Raw genomic sequence first — 15,252 nt, 5'->3', positions numbered from 1 at the left:
GTAATAGCTAGCATGGAAAAGAGGCAGGGAAAAAAAAAAGACATACAAACATACAAAGAGGAGAGACAGCTAAAAGGCACTCCAGAGTTATATGAAAATTCAGCTGTGTAGACACAGATGTAACAGTGCTGAAGGATTTGTAGCTCATTCCACCCTCACGCCGTCAGCGGTCTAAGGACAGGGTGGGCCGTGGTGTGCCAAGGAATCCTAATGTTTATGAGTTGGCAGTTCAAAAACTCTTTCCATCCAAAACTGGATGAAGGAACAAAGAATTTGCCAGGTGATAAACCTAAAATTTCTAGATGCCAAGGTTCTTTTATCCCTGACTCTACCAGATTATCAAAATTAAACCTCTACTACTTAACAACAGTAAAGGGTATTCCAATCTCATAAATGTAAGTTGTAGTATTCCTTTTTCAATATGGCTTTTCCTTCATCTCTCTTTTTTCCTTCTTTCTTCATAGCTTTCAAAGCAGAAATTCTTTTCATTTTGTTTTGACTCTACAATTAAACATTCAAAATGTACCAGTAGCAAAATTATTACTTCAATTCCCACTCTTATCCTGGCCAGAAAAAAATTCTATTTTATACTCTGAGCATTCTGTTATTGAGTTAAAAAATTTTTTCCTCAGGATTTACACAAGATATGGAAGAATGGAGGCAATGTAAGGAGCAAAACAAAATGTCTGCTGCTCTTCCTGATTTCAGTTGTATAATAGTAACATAAGCAAATCCAGTATCAGGCCAGCTCAGCACTATTTTAAAGATTGAGTTGGAATAGATATGATTCAACATCGTATAAATTCCAGTATGGAAGTGTTCAATCTTGTATATATTTTAAAATAAATTAAAGAATCATTATGGGCTCTATTCATCAGAAATGTTATGTCATCTTTCTCACTTAAGTTGCATATCTGCAACACATTTCTTTACCTTTCCTACTTTACCCATGATAGGTCCACTACCTTCTACATATGCCAATGAAATACTTGCTCCATGAGCCAGAATCTTATAATTGCTTTATTTTCCTCTGTTAAAATTGGATCTGCACTCACAGAAAATAAGTTATATTATATGAAATCATGCAAATCTAATAAACCTCGTCTATCTACTCAAAGCTCTTGAAACAGCTCTGAGATTTACATTCCAGTTCTGGACGTTTCTTTAACCCTGCCCAGATGGGCGTGTTGCTGTTTAGAAGAACTTCAAATAGAGGTAGAGAGCAATTAAACCTAAGATTCCATGTTTGTGTTCCTTCATTGGCTTGTCTCTAAAACTTCTTTAATTTCCTTGCTACATATTATTCTTGTCCCCAAAATACCATACATTTCAACTGTGTGGGGGAAAAGTGCTCTGTCATATACATTGCTGAATATGTAACAATTGAGGTAGAGCAGAATAAAATCAGTATTTAATCCCCAGTCCAGAACCTGTCAAAACTATTTAATTCTTCAGACAAGCGAGATTGAAACAAAACTACCAACCAGCTAAATATCCTACACTTCAAGTTCCTTAATAAGAGATAAAAACTTAGGGTAAAAGTAATTAACCCATTTTGATAGTAGAGGCAGAGACCTCTGTGGATTTGGCCTTCATGGAAAGGTTCCTCTGTGGCATGACCACTTGTGGGATCAGTAATTGGATGCCTAGATTTGATATATTTTAGAGCTTCATAATTTAAGATTTCAAAATAAAAATTTTGATATGACTGAAACGTCGTCATAATTAAGATCTAGACCCCGTATGAATTTTAAAAAGTTGACATTTCAGAAGCCTGAGGTGAGAATGTGACAGAAACCCAAACTGTGCTAACATCTCACCTCTAATGTGTCAGCACAGTCTGTTGTGATTGCACAGTTAGCTTTAGCACAGCCCCACTGTCTAGTGGAGCTATCTTTTAAGGCTTCTAATTAGAAATGACAAAAAGCCAGCCTCCCTGGATGAATGGCTCCAGAGGCACATTTCCAGTTTATCTGTAAAACCAAAGCCAAACCAATAGTTTGCTATTTTAAATAAATTTTGCATATTATTGTCTTAGTTGGGTAAATGACACACATTTAAAATACATACTTTTAAATTAAAAAAAAAATGTTTGTGATAGGGGGTACCTGGGTGGCTCAGTCAGTTAAGCATTTGCCTTCAGCTCAGCTCATGTTCTCAGGGTCCTGGGATTGAGCGCCATGTCAGGCTCCCGGCTCAGAGGGAGCTTCTTCCTCTCCCCCTGCCCCTTCCCCTTCTCTCTCCTCACTCACTCTCTCTCCCAAATAAATAAAATCTTTAAAAAAATGATCATGATATTAAAGCTGAAAATTAGAGACATTTTAGCTGATAACTTAAATACTGATCATATCATGTTTGTTGCATAGAGCTCATATTTGGCTGGCTGAAATTTATTTTTTACTTTTAATTATTCTGAACTATTTTTCATATTTTCCTTTCTATATCACTGTTATCAGATGCATGAAAAAATATTTTGTCTTTGTCTTTCAAGTTTGTCTTTTGAGAAAGAATCCAACAATGCAATTTAAGATATTATGAATTGCATGAAATTAATCATGTTTATTTGTCTTCTGTTGCTATGCAGCCAATATTTTCAAGAAGTACAAAAGAAGGTAAAGACCTTTAGTGGTGCAGTTCAAAATTACAGATTTCTAGACAGCATTCTTCACTTAGTGTGTATATATTTCACTGGAACAAACCCAAGTCACTGGACTTTAGAGTACACCATCTGGACATGAGAAGATAAATAGATAATGTACCATGAATATTTCCTGTATCTGATGGCCTGAACATATTACCACAACTTATACCTCAGTACCCAAAAATGATTAAAGAAAAAAAAAAAGGACAATTTTGTTCAGGTTGTTTTTATGTAAACATCATTTATGTTCCACTTTCTATACTTTCAGCAACTAAAATTATAACCAAAGTTGTGGAACCAAAAATTAAAGTGATTGAAGGCAGTCTTCAGCCTATTATCAAAACTGAAGGTAAAAATCATGGTTCCTTTTATTGTAAAAAAAAAAAAAAATTCAAATAATAGACTTATATCTATGAATGTATCTACATTCTTTTTGAAACTAACATGCTAAATATTTCTATACCAGTGGCATGCTCATGTAATTGCAGAATGCGGAATGCAAATTATTTAGCAGAGTAGATGGTGCATTCCTAATACTTTCAGTACATTTGCTTGTACTTGATTTCATTTGAACCTAATTGGCCATTGCATTCGCACTAGTACCCAGATAAATAAATAAGCATACAAACAAACAAATAATAAATCCTGAGCTTTTTTTTTGTTTTTTTCTACTTCAGTTAGACTCCTCTCTTTTTTAAATTTCTTTTGTAATTTTATCTCCAATCTCCCCAAATGATTTCTTATTATAAAACTCTTCCAAAAAGTGCAGGCATTTTTCATTCAATGACCTAAGAGAGCACTGAAGCTATACATTGATGAAAGCGTTTAAAATTAGAAGCACATATGACATATTTTTAAATTAGATCACCAGAAACAGAAGAAGGAATAAGTATCTGGTGCCATGAGTCAAACCTTAGAATTATTAATTACAGTCCTGAACTTCTACACTTACTATCTATTTTAGCCAACTCTATCCAACATCTTTGACGCCACCCTCGTTTCATGTATTTTAATTATTACCAAGGGTCAGACCTTAAGAATGATTTGTTTTATGTCTAAGCATCTTAATGGGGTGACTTGCCACAGAGAAAAGACTAAGCTTTCTTCTTTTTTCTGTAAGAAGTATATAAATGATCTTCCAAAAAAGGAAAAAATCATGTTTCAGTTGAATCTCAAAAAAAGTCTTATTTTAAATTTCTTTGATTTTGAAATTTCTTCTCATTCTTTGAACTGAGATGGCAATTTCTTGAGTATCTTTGTCTATTTTTTTAAAGGCAAGCCATGATTTACAACTAGATATTGGAAACTTGTATGCAAAATTTATTTCCTAGCTAATTAGTCGTCCATATTTTAATTTCTTCTTGAGACCTAATATTGAAATCTGTGCTTATTAAAAAAAAATTACCTATGGTCATTTGATTGCTTTTATATTTTGATGAGAACTTCGTATCTTAAGAAATTAAATCATTGAGATTTTTGTTGACAAAATGTTTCTTGATGATTTTAATAAAAAGTGATCAAATGATTATTGGTAATACACTTTATTTTAACATTCTTGTACTGTTTTTAAAATTAGATCCCCTAAAATTTTTTATCATCACTTGTACACAGCTTCTATAATCAAAATCATTCACATGTGCTTTTCTTATTTTCAAAGATTCCTACCTTTTCTTCCAAGCTTCTTCATTCAACCCATTTATCTTCTCAATCTTTGTCAGTGGGAATCTACTGTATTAATCTTTCTTCAATTAGGAACACAGTGAAGCATCAGTCCTACCAAGGGAACAGGATGAAAAATGGGGTCATTTTTATTGTTACCTATGTGTTAAAAAGTCTTCAGTTCAAAAACTCAGAAGTTTTACTTCTGTGTGACATACTGAAGGAAACAAATAATTATTGTGGCAGCCATTTACAATTGTCCAGTTTTAAGATTGCTGCTGGTGTTTCCTTCTCATCAAACTTTTGCAGGTTCCTTGATGATTCTTGAATTCTTTATAAATGTATTAGGCTCTAAAACACAATTTTAGACGTTTCAGTAACACCAAATGGTGAAATAAATTTCCTGTTCTGCAAAAGTTTAAGAACTGTTTTAACATGATAATTTGTCTCATTTGTTTCTTACAAAATGTTTTTAACCAGTTAGATTATAGAATTAAGAATAAATCGCTTGAAATTCATTTCAATAAATACTTAATGAACATCTTATTACTTTGCTGTGCACTCTCTTAGGTGCAGGGAGTAAATATGAAAAAAAGGTTTGATAAAAATCCCTGCCTTCATAGTGCATAATGAAAGAGGGTGTTTCTGAAATTTCAGTTTAGGCTCTTCCAAAGAAATGTCGATTCGGATATTTTATTAACTCATTTCTTGTTCTTAAACTCCTTAAGGGTATTTTCCTTTTGAAATTTCTTAACCTTAAAAACCTGGCCTTGCATTTGATACTCAATATCCCTTGATCCCGTAGATCAATAGTACGGTATGAAGCACTCCTTATTTGAAAGAACAATTGTTTTCGCTATTTTAGATTGTTTTAGACTAATTCTGGGTAACGGTGTACATTAACAATTTCTGGACAAGCAAATAAATCCTCTCAAAGATAAGCAAATACAGTGATATTCAACTGTTAAAGGGTGTTACAGTATGAGTTAAATGTACTGAACTTTACTTTCCTTCTCTATGAAATAGTCTTGGTTAACTAATGTAGTAATCAGCTTTCTAACATTCAAAATGATTTTCTCTGGAAGTGAAATCATTTTGTAAGTCAAATGCAACATTTGTTTAACTCTTGCATTTGAAGGACTGTTTAATTATTAATCAGTAAATTTTTGCATCATTTTCATATAAAAGGTAAGTACTCAAATCCATTTTCCCATAAAACCTGAAATTCAGCATCTTAAATATAGACATGAAGTTGAGATCTTTTTTAAATTTCAGTCTTATGCCCATCTGATAAAAAATATACAATACTTAGTTAAAAATTAAATTAAATTTAATAAAGAAAGAGTAATCAATGATACCAGTATAGTAAAGTAAGATCTACACTAGTTATCATGAGAGCAATTCAATTTCGTACATACTGTATGATTCACAAAGTACATAATACCTTGTTTGATCCTACCTTATGACTATGAATAAATGGACGGATTTATGCTAAATGCTGAAACAGATGAAAGTAATTTTAGCAGCACACCAATAGACTGTCATTTGTTCTCATAAATACTGCCTAATTTGAAGACAATGGGAAATGTTTAAAGCTGATTTCATAAAGCCTGAAACCACTGTGACGTTTCAGTAACACCAAATGGTGAAATAAATTTCCTGTTCTGCGAAAGTTTAAGAACTGTTTTAACATGATAATTTGTCTCCTAAAACAATGCCTCAGGACCCACAATAACAAAGGTCAAAATTGAAGGTGAACCTGAGTTCAGACTGTTTAAAGAAGGTGAAACAGTAACTGAAGTGATTCATGGAGGTGCGTTATGTGTATTCCTAAAGCCTAGTTAGGATGGCTGGGATTATTTTGAAACAGTGTTGGGTTAAATATGTTGAGCATCTGTTTTCTCTTGGCTTTTGTTTTATTTAAATTGTGGGAATATTCATCTCATTTATGGCCTTTTCCTGCTAGGTGGGGTTTTTGCTTTGTTTTTGGTTTTGTTTTCTTCCAATCAAATAAAATACAATTTACCTTTAATGAAGTTAAAGTAGTTTTTAACTACTTGGAGTTAATTTATCCATTAAGTCACCAGGTCCAACAAAACCGTCATTACTGTGCATATGCCAGTGATGATTAGGAAATAGAATAACAATAAGGTCAATACAAAGTAATCTATTGGACTTAGAAGAAAAAATAGCCATTGTGTTAAGATTGACTAATAAATCACTGCTGAGACTGATGATAGGGCTCCCACTCTAATGATGTAGAATTCCCTGGATTCTTACTAACACTCATTCCACAGTCAGAAAACAAGTATGAGAGTATGACATGGAGAGTTAACTTGCCAGTTGGCTCTCTCCCTCACCCAAGATTCAGGACATAGCTCTACCATTTAGATATTTGTTGATCTGAATCTATTTGAGATATGTCCCCAAAATGATTATGATTGAATTCTAAGTGGTACTGTTTTGAGAAATATATTTAATCATTAAAATGTCTAGCTTATGTATCCATAAGGGGATACATCAAATGCATTTTTCTTCCCCTACTTTTAGAGCCAATTATTAAAAAATACACTAAAATCATTGATGGAGTGCCTGTGGAAATAACTGAAAAAGAGACAAGGGAAGAACGAATCATTACAGGTAATCTTTGATTCCGTACATGGAACTATGCCTGAATTATAAAAGTAAAACCATAGCAAATCTTAAAATATCTCTCTCTATAAGAATCATGAGAGAAATTGACTAAGTCATTTTCATGGTGGTTACTGAAGTTATTTCTTTTTGGCAGAAATAATATTATCCTAAATATGCAATCTCTTTTTCTCTGAATTGGAATTTGTGGACAAATCTACGAGCATGTTTTTTATTATGCAGATTCATACCTATTATATAATATTTTCACTTTGCCATTTATCAATGAGTTAATAAATCTTAGAAGAAAAACCATTCCCTCCTTTGATTTCCTGTTTAGCTTAAGGTCTACACATCTCCATACCAAAATATATGAAAGTTGATATAAGACAACTGATCTCTAATTTTAGTAAACCTCTGTATCAGTCTCCCATCAATGAATGAATTTAAAATTCTGAATTCAGCTATTTCACAAGTATTCATTTAAATGAGCAGTCAGCAACTATGGCCTGTGCCACCTACTTATAATGTCTGTAACGGTTTTTCCCCTACGATGACTATTTAAATAGCGGCAACACAAGTCATATGGCCTATAAAGTCTATCTGCCCCTTTAGAGTGGATGTTTGCCTACTGCTATTTTAGACTTTTTTAAAAAATTGTCTTTCTTTCAGGTCCTGAAATAAAATACACTAGGATTTCTACTGGTGGTGGAGAAACAGAAGAAACTCTGAAGAAATTGTTTCAAGAAGGTCAGCATGTCTAGAAAAATAAGAATGTGACTTTACCTAAGCTGTTTCAAAGTCTAAAATAATCTTTGAGGCCTTTTACATATTTTCTACTCTATCTTCTTTTGTTCAAATTCCACGCCAACATAGGAAAGATGCCCAAAGATAGAGGATGAAACTCAAATAACAATCACATTGATTGTTTTATTAATATATTTGTTATATTGTTCAATAACTTTCTAAGAAAAATGGCTTATCAAAAACAGCACGAAAACTGAAGAAAGAATCAAGTGTTGGTCTGGAATTCATTGTTAGCCAGATGCCATTATATAGCATATCAATTGTTCTGTGTTTTTATTACATAAACCAATTTCTGCTATAAACATGTATCCTCTCAGAGGTCACCAAGGTCACCAAATTCATTGAAGGTGGTGATGGTCATTTATTTGAAGATGAAGAAATTAAAAGACTGCTTCAGGGAGGTTAGTAAAAGGGAAACAACTAACCCACTTAACAGGTTCTGGAGACTGAGTTCTTCAACTTTTTAAAGACTGAACATTCAGGTTTTTCTTTTAATAAGGTTGAAAAAGACAACATGTTCTGTTGTCTTAAGAGATTGATTGGTTCACCACGAGTTTAAGTAACAATAATGGAGAAATGATTACTAGTTTAAACAGTCTTTAAAAAGTTCTATGATATAAAACTTGGGGAGCAATGAATATTTTTTTCTTTGATACAGATAATCATAAGGATATTTTAAGTATCTGACAGAGGAATATTTTTTAAAATGGTAGTCATTTAAAGAAGCCCAAATTGACATACTTTTTACATTTAAAAAAATGTATTCACTGCCCCCAGAACAATAATAAAAGGCATGTTTATGGATTTTTTTTTTTTTTTTTTTTAGTGCATAGATCTAGCAAAAAAATAAGTGCATTTAGTAATTTTCTTTTCCAAACTACATTCTTGAGAATGGATATCTGTTTCTTCTAACAGTTTGGGTGATAATCTACCTGGAGATGGAATTTATTTTGCATATGAAATTAATCTTTAAAGTATGGAATGTTCTCTGTCTATGGCATTACAAGGACCTACTTTTAAAAGCAAAGGAGAAAAAAAAAGAATTCAAAATCTTAGACAAACTCTAAACAATTATTTGAAGAAACAGTAAATGCTAATAAAATATAATTTGAGTAATTGGCATTTGAATAAATGAACTTCTAGTTCATTTTACTAACAACAAAAGTATTTAGATGACAAATTGCTTTAGAGAAACAAGTATTGAAATTACTCAGAAAAATCAAGTACACTTCCTGAAATATGCTATGAATTCAGAAACACAACTGCAGTTTGGTATTTATCCAAAATATCATCCTAGATGGCTTTTCTGCTTAAATTGTATCCCTACATTTAAGAAGATGTAAATTCTTTTGGAACCATACATATTATAGGCAATTGTTTCTTTATTCTTTATTTTAACCTAGGTAAAACCTCTATATAGTGTTGAGACTGTTCAGTGATAGTAGAAATAAATAATTTTATTGAATCAATGATTGAATTTCCCCTCAAGAGAAAAATATGTGTCTGAAAAATACAAGATTTCCTTTCAGACTGCAGGCAGTGTGTGACACAGCCAGGGCCATAAAAGAACCAAGGTTTTCTGTATGATCTAATATAGAATTCACTCATCTACCCACAAATGTTTAACTTTCTGCTAGGAAAGCAGGGATATGAAGGAAGAGGGGAAGACATTATGAAGATTAAATTGAATTCTTTTTTTTTAAAGTCCTTACCGTAGTAAGCAGCTTTGTAGAATGGCAGTGCTTTCTAGAGAATGAATCATTTGGTAGCTGTACATATATATATATATATATATATATATATATATATATATATTGCTTTACTTTATTTAGGCTTAAACTTCAGGTAAGTATGTTTTCTTCTCTTTAATAAGGCCCGCTTAACAAGTTGATGATAAACAAGGAATTAAGTACATAACAATAACTTCAGGCAAAAGAAAATATATCTGCTACAAGAACACGATATTCTAATTTTAGTTAATGAAATCTTTCTTTAAGTCCTGTTTCTTTTATCCCAGAGGGTTGATTCCTTTAATTCCCAATATTTGGTTTCTCTACATGTCTTTAAAGCATTAACTTTCACAATACCACATTGTAAGTTTTTATCAAAACATTTCTAAGGTTTTTCAAAACATTTCAAGGGTTATTTTCACATCATAAAACAAGATAAGCAGTAAAGTTACTAGTATCTGAACACTAGTTGGACATGGTACTTTTTTTTCTAGTCCTGTAAAATCAGTGGGTCATCACGGAGTTACAAGTGTCTAGATCCTGAGATACTTACTTACAAAGAATCCACTGTGAATAAAGGTCACATTATGCAAGACTGGCCTTTGTTCTTTCAGAATATAGATAATTGATCTCTATCCCAACTACAGTCCTCATCGCAAAGTTTGGAGTTTCCAATCTAGACTGTTCATAGTGTTGCATATAGTACATTTTCATGAATTGAGCATATTCCTCAATTATTTTAGTCATGACTAGTAACATGGTACATGGTCCTTTTGGTACCAATATTGTGATTCATCACTGAAGTACTTCAGAACTCTTAACTCAAAAAATGTTCTCATGAAATGCATAGAATTTCACACTTATCTTAGGTAAGGCTACATTTACTGAAGCTACTAAAGTAATTAAGGGAGAATATCAACTTATAGAGAAAGGAACAAAAAAGATGCCATTTTGGATGATTTTGATATATCTGACAATATGACATGTAAAGCCTGTGTGGAGAATAGGGATAAGCTTGTAGGTGTGGCTTTTGATTTGGGCTCCAACTCAAACTACTTAAGTAAGTTGATTCTTTCTTTGCTTTGGTTTCTTCATCTGAAGATGAGGATGCTAATGTTACCTATGTCTTAATGATTTAATGTATGTAAAGCACTATTACCAGTATCACAGTTATATTTACATAATAAACATATGAGATAAACTTAAGAAAGTAATATTTTATACCTAATTTATATTTTTGAGAGCCATATAAACATTCAAAAGGCTTATAAATAACTGGGCTGAAGCATTTTGGATGTTTCATGAAACACAGTAGAGTGGGTCATTTGTGTGGGATTATTCATATGATTGGTTTATCTTGCCACATTTTGCTTCTCCAAGCATAACCGGATACAACTCTCATTTAAGATAGCAGACAGCCACTGGGGACAAATCTGATTTTCTGCACTTTATTTAGGCTTTCTTCTAAAGATATTTTTTGTCACAATTAATACTTCTTCTTTTACTAGTACCATAGCAAAATAGTAATAAATTAATAAATTACTTAATGGATGTTCATTAATTGGATACCGCCAAGTTTATGAAAGAAAATCTGAGTGTAAGTGATTATTTTGAAATGTAATGTTGTAAACACTTCTGTGACCATATTTTAAATTATACTATAACTGTTATTGGCATTTAATAAGTCCATTATAGGGGCGCCTGGGTGGCTCAGTCATTGGGCATCGACCTTCAACTCCAGTCATGATCCCAGGGTACCGTGATGGAGCCCCACATCAAGGTCCCTGCTCAGCAGGGAGTCTGCTTCTCCCTCTTCCTTTGCCCCTCCCCCTGCTCCTTCTCTCTCTCTTTCCCTCACTCTCTCTCAAATAAATGAGTAAAATCTTAAAAAAATAAAAAAACAAGTTTACTATAAATAGTCTAAGTCACTGATGAAAGATTGGATCCATATTTTCTTGACTATATTTTATAAGCCTTTATTTTGCTATCAAATAAACCTGAAGTTAATGAAAATGTATCAATTGGAACATATTCTATAATAATCCTATCTCAAACTTTCCCCTTTTTTCCAATCTAATGAGGTTTTCTACAGTTCTGTATTATAGTATTAACATAATATTATAAATGGGTATCCATCTTATATTTTGTGTGAAAAAAACATGTTGGAAATGCACCACATGGAAACAAACTTATTCAAATATTTTAAAAATGTTTCTTGGTGACATACAGCCAACATTACTGTTGGTGGTAGTTTCTTGCTTTCCTTTTTAACAGAATTTCAGAGAATTAAAATATGTATATAATAGATTTTGACCTGATTATTGCATATAGTTAATATATAAAAGCAAGAAGTAAAAATTTAGAGAAAAAAAATTAAAGGTAAGCAGAAAATGAAGTTACTGTAGAAACCACATTTACTCCTTGATCAAAGCATCTGATAGCAGAGTGAAAATGTGAATTAGGTCTTCCTGATGAGTTAAAGAAAAACAAGGAATTGGGAAATATTCTGCAACTCTAACAACAAAAAACTACAGTTATGAAACATTTGATATTCATAAATAAGAATGCTTTTATTATTTTTAGCTAGTTAGTTTTATAAATGGTCTTGTAGAATTAGAGTTAAATGTGAGAATATGTTGGCACACATTTCTTGAATTGTGTAAAATTACATTTCTAGAGTTATTAGTCTGATGTTATTTGTTGTCCTCATGTTCTACAAGGTAATCATGAACTAATTTACAAGGAGAATTTTAGAGAGGCAGAAGTCTGATACATCACAAATAGGAATAACTGGAGAAATGACTGGATATCTTTGAGAAGATGCTTCTGCTAAATTTTGTATAATGTTAAATATCCCTTTGTCAGGAAGCAATGGATTCTATAAAAAAGGTGAAAAGTCCTGTAAGTCACTTACTCCATGCAAAAATGACACATTGTGTGGGGTTCCAAATGCCATAATGAAACAATGTTTTGCAAATAGGGAGCATTCATAATGATTATGGAAAACAATTGTCTATGGCCAATGAAAAACTTTCACTGTTCTAAAAGAAAATCTACATTTTTAAGTGATGCTTATCTTAAAACTTTATACTTTTCCTTACTTATGGTCTCCTGTCTGAGGTTAGCCATAATTTCAAAGTATTTCTAACTACAACTATTTAATTTTAGACACGCCTGTGAGGAAGATACAAGCCAACAAAAGAGTTCAAGGTAAATGTATGGGATATGTGTTTTATTATGTTAAGAGAAGCCAAAGGATAGGGTTGTAATATATTTTAATGGACTTTGTTGTCTTTTAGGGAGAAAAATTAGCAAATTTGAGGCAAAGTATTTTGATAAAAATCAGAAAAGGAATTATTCATGCTCTGCATTATTAGTAAAATCTAAGAATAACAAATGTTAAAGGAAAGGCAATTATACACATGCAAACTGCTAGATTTTTGGATGCACTGAGGTAGACTCAAGTAAAGTTGAAAAGATATCCATGAGTTCGAGCCATGCAAAAGTTGGTTGCTGTGCTCGCTTCGGCAGCACATATACAAAAGTTGGTTGCTACTGAGCTTGAGCTCTCTAAACATGTTATTATTTGAGATCAGACTACAGTCTGAAACATAAGCAAATTAATACACATAAAGAAAGTTATTAATATAACTTTATACAAAATTTTGATATAATATGTAGATTATACACATGTATGTATCACCCATGCACTATAATTTTCTTCATAACTATAGTTATGTGCATTTTCTAATCTTTCAGTTAGGTTATCTTGCATTCTAACACATTAAATTATCAAAGATTTTTCATGCAGAACTTAGAACAAATTACAAGTCTGGGAATTTATAAAATAATTCATATTAATAGTTAAAAGAAATCACAAGGCTTATAAATGCATAATAGACATATCTGATTTTAAGCCAGTCCCATACAGACATTTGAAATTAAAAATCAATTGCACAAAAATTTCTAACTGAAGGTTTTATCATAGAGTTCTTCTAAACATCCTAATCCACCCAAATTTTTTAAACAACTAAAATTCTCAAATTTTAAATTACTATTTTCATATACTTTTGATCAAAAGATAACCTTGATTTTATCATCGTAAACAGAGGATATGACTTGGAAACATAATCTAATGTGTATTACAATAAGAAATGATGGTCTTTATAGATATAGTCATGCACAGAATACCACATTGTTAAATTCTAAAGTTTTATCACATTTACAATTTATGCATTCTCCTTTCTTCCTATCAGGATCTAGAAGACGATCAAGAGAAGGTCGTTCTCAATGAAAATTCCAGCAATCAGACAACAAAGTTTATTCAACCCTAAATGAATAACCTGATTTTAAAAGAAAATTATGAGAGCCATACTGACTTCAGGAAATGAACCACCAGCACAAAAAAGCAATCATTGAACACTTCTGAATACAAATTTCATCTTTTTTTCTCTGAATGAAATTGTGGGGTTAGTCTCCTGTAGGATAGGAACTGAAGGAAATAGAACACCTTACATACAGGTTTTTATAATCTTGAAATTAAAAATTCCAGCTAACTTTGGAATCCATCAAAGAAAATTCTTGTCAATGGATTTATTACAATTTAAATCTCATATTCCATTGAGAAGATTGAGTCTTGAATCTAAGAGACAGATAAAATATATGCAAGTAGGTACCTCTCATGAGAAGCTAAGTTATAAAAATGGGTGCTCAGTATTAAAAAATAACAAAACTTTTACTTCAAAAGGCTTTGCACATTTCTAATACAATGTGGGTTTACCAGTAAATTATGTTACTTCTACAACTAATTTTGTACTCTTGAAATGTTTGTCATATGCTTTTTGCAATACATATTTTTTAATCTCAAACATTTCAATAAAACATTTTCTTTCAGTTATAAACAGAATTACTTTAGATTGGGTAGTTCAGAAAACTCAAGGTTTAAATTAATAAGTGGTTTGGACTTGGGAACAGGACTTTATACCTCTTTTTTTTATAACAAATACTCATTAAAGGAAATTGAATGAATTTAGTGTTTCTTGAATTTTTAAAACTATTATGTTATATAAAGAATCATTACACAACGAAGTAATCATTAAACTCAAATGAGTACCTAATATAACCCAGAACCATGCTAGCTTGTGAGGATCTAAAACATGAATCAGACAGATACTATCCTCAAAGAATAAAGAGACAAATGTCCAATAATTCACAATGCACCATGAGGTATAGTAGAATGAATGGTACTACACAAATACCAATACAGCAATCAATTTTTCCTAGGCTTTTGCTAGATACAGAAAAAGCCACAGAGATGCCCTTAACTAAGACTTAAGTAAGAGTAAAGTAAGACTGAATGTAAGAGTCCATTGCATGGGAAAAGAGGGGAAGAAAAATATTTGTTTGCAGAGAATGGTAAAGAGATCAGTTGATCTAGTCAGATTTCAGCAAGTATCAAACATCACTTGGTCTAACTGAAATAAAGGCAATCAGGGAACAGAATCCATACTGAGGAGAAAGTGAGTGGTAACGGTATAATAAAATTTTACCATGCTTACAAAACTGAGGAAGGCCAAACTGAAGGTATTGGTCTGAATCAGAGATGTCCAGCTTGGATGAGAGACTTGGTACTAAAGTACCACTAAAGAATCTAGAGATTTTTTTTGAGTAGGTGAAAGCACTGTGTCTTGGAGATGCGACCGGGATGAGGAAGTAAAATAGAAAATTCTGGCAGTGACTCTTATTGAGGGAGTGTTCAAAAGGCTTGGTTTTCCAGAATGCTTT

The 15,252-nt window shown here is 32.0% G+C and overlaps 1 protein-coding gene across 8 annotated transcripts in view; it reads left to right on the top strand.

Annotated features, from left to right (window-relative positions):
* The window catches only part of POSTN (periostin), a 33,755-nt gene extending 19,259 nt beyond the window's left edge, over nt 1–14,496 (top strand). Inside the window, exons 17-23 of one of the 8 annotated variants that reach the window (XM_045978256.1) lie at nt 2,910–2,990; nt 6,024–6,113; nt 6,851–6,940; nt 7,604–7,681; nt 8,056–8,139; nt 12,637–12,678; nt 13,725–14,496. In XM_045978256.1, the coding sequence (XP_045834212.1) occupies nt 2,910–2,990; nt 6,024–6,113; nt 6,851–6,940; nt 7,604–7,681; nt 8,056–8,139; nt 12,637–12,678; nt 13,725–13,762 (503 nt within the window). In that variant the 3' untranslated portion in view covers nt 13,763–14,496. The remainder of the gene's footprint in view (nt 1–2,909; nt 2,991–6,023; nt 6,114–6,850; nt 6,941–7,603; nt 7,682–8,055; nt 8,140–12,636; nt 12,679–13,724) is intronic. The other 7 variants (XM_045978257.1, XM_045978258.1, XM_045978260.1 and 4 more) reach the window with 7 other exon arrangements.
* The last annotated feature ends 756 nt before the right edge of the window (nt 14,497–15,252 follow it).

Source organism: Meles meles, chromosome 14 (genome assembly GCF_922984935.1).
Source record: "Meles meles chromosome 14, mMelMel3.1 paternal haplotype, whole genome shotgun sequence".
Taxonomy (NCBI): domain Eukaryota; kingdom Metazoa; phylum Chordata; class Mammalia; order Carnivora; family Mustelidae; genus Meles; species Meles meles.
The sequence above is the reverse complement of the archived record's forward strand: the minus strand, read 5'-3'. Positions and strand labels throughout refer to the sequence as shown.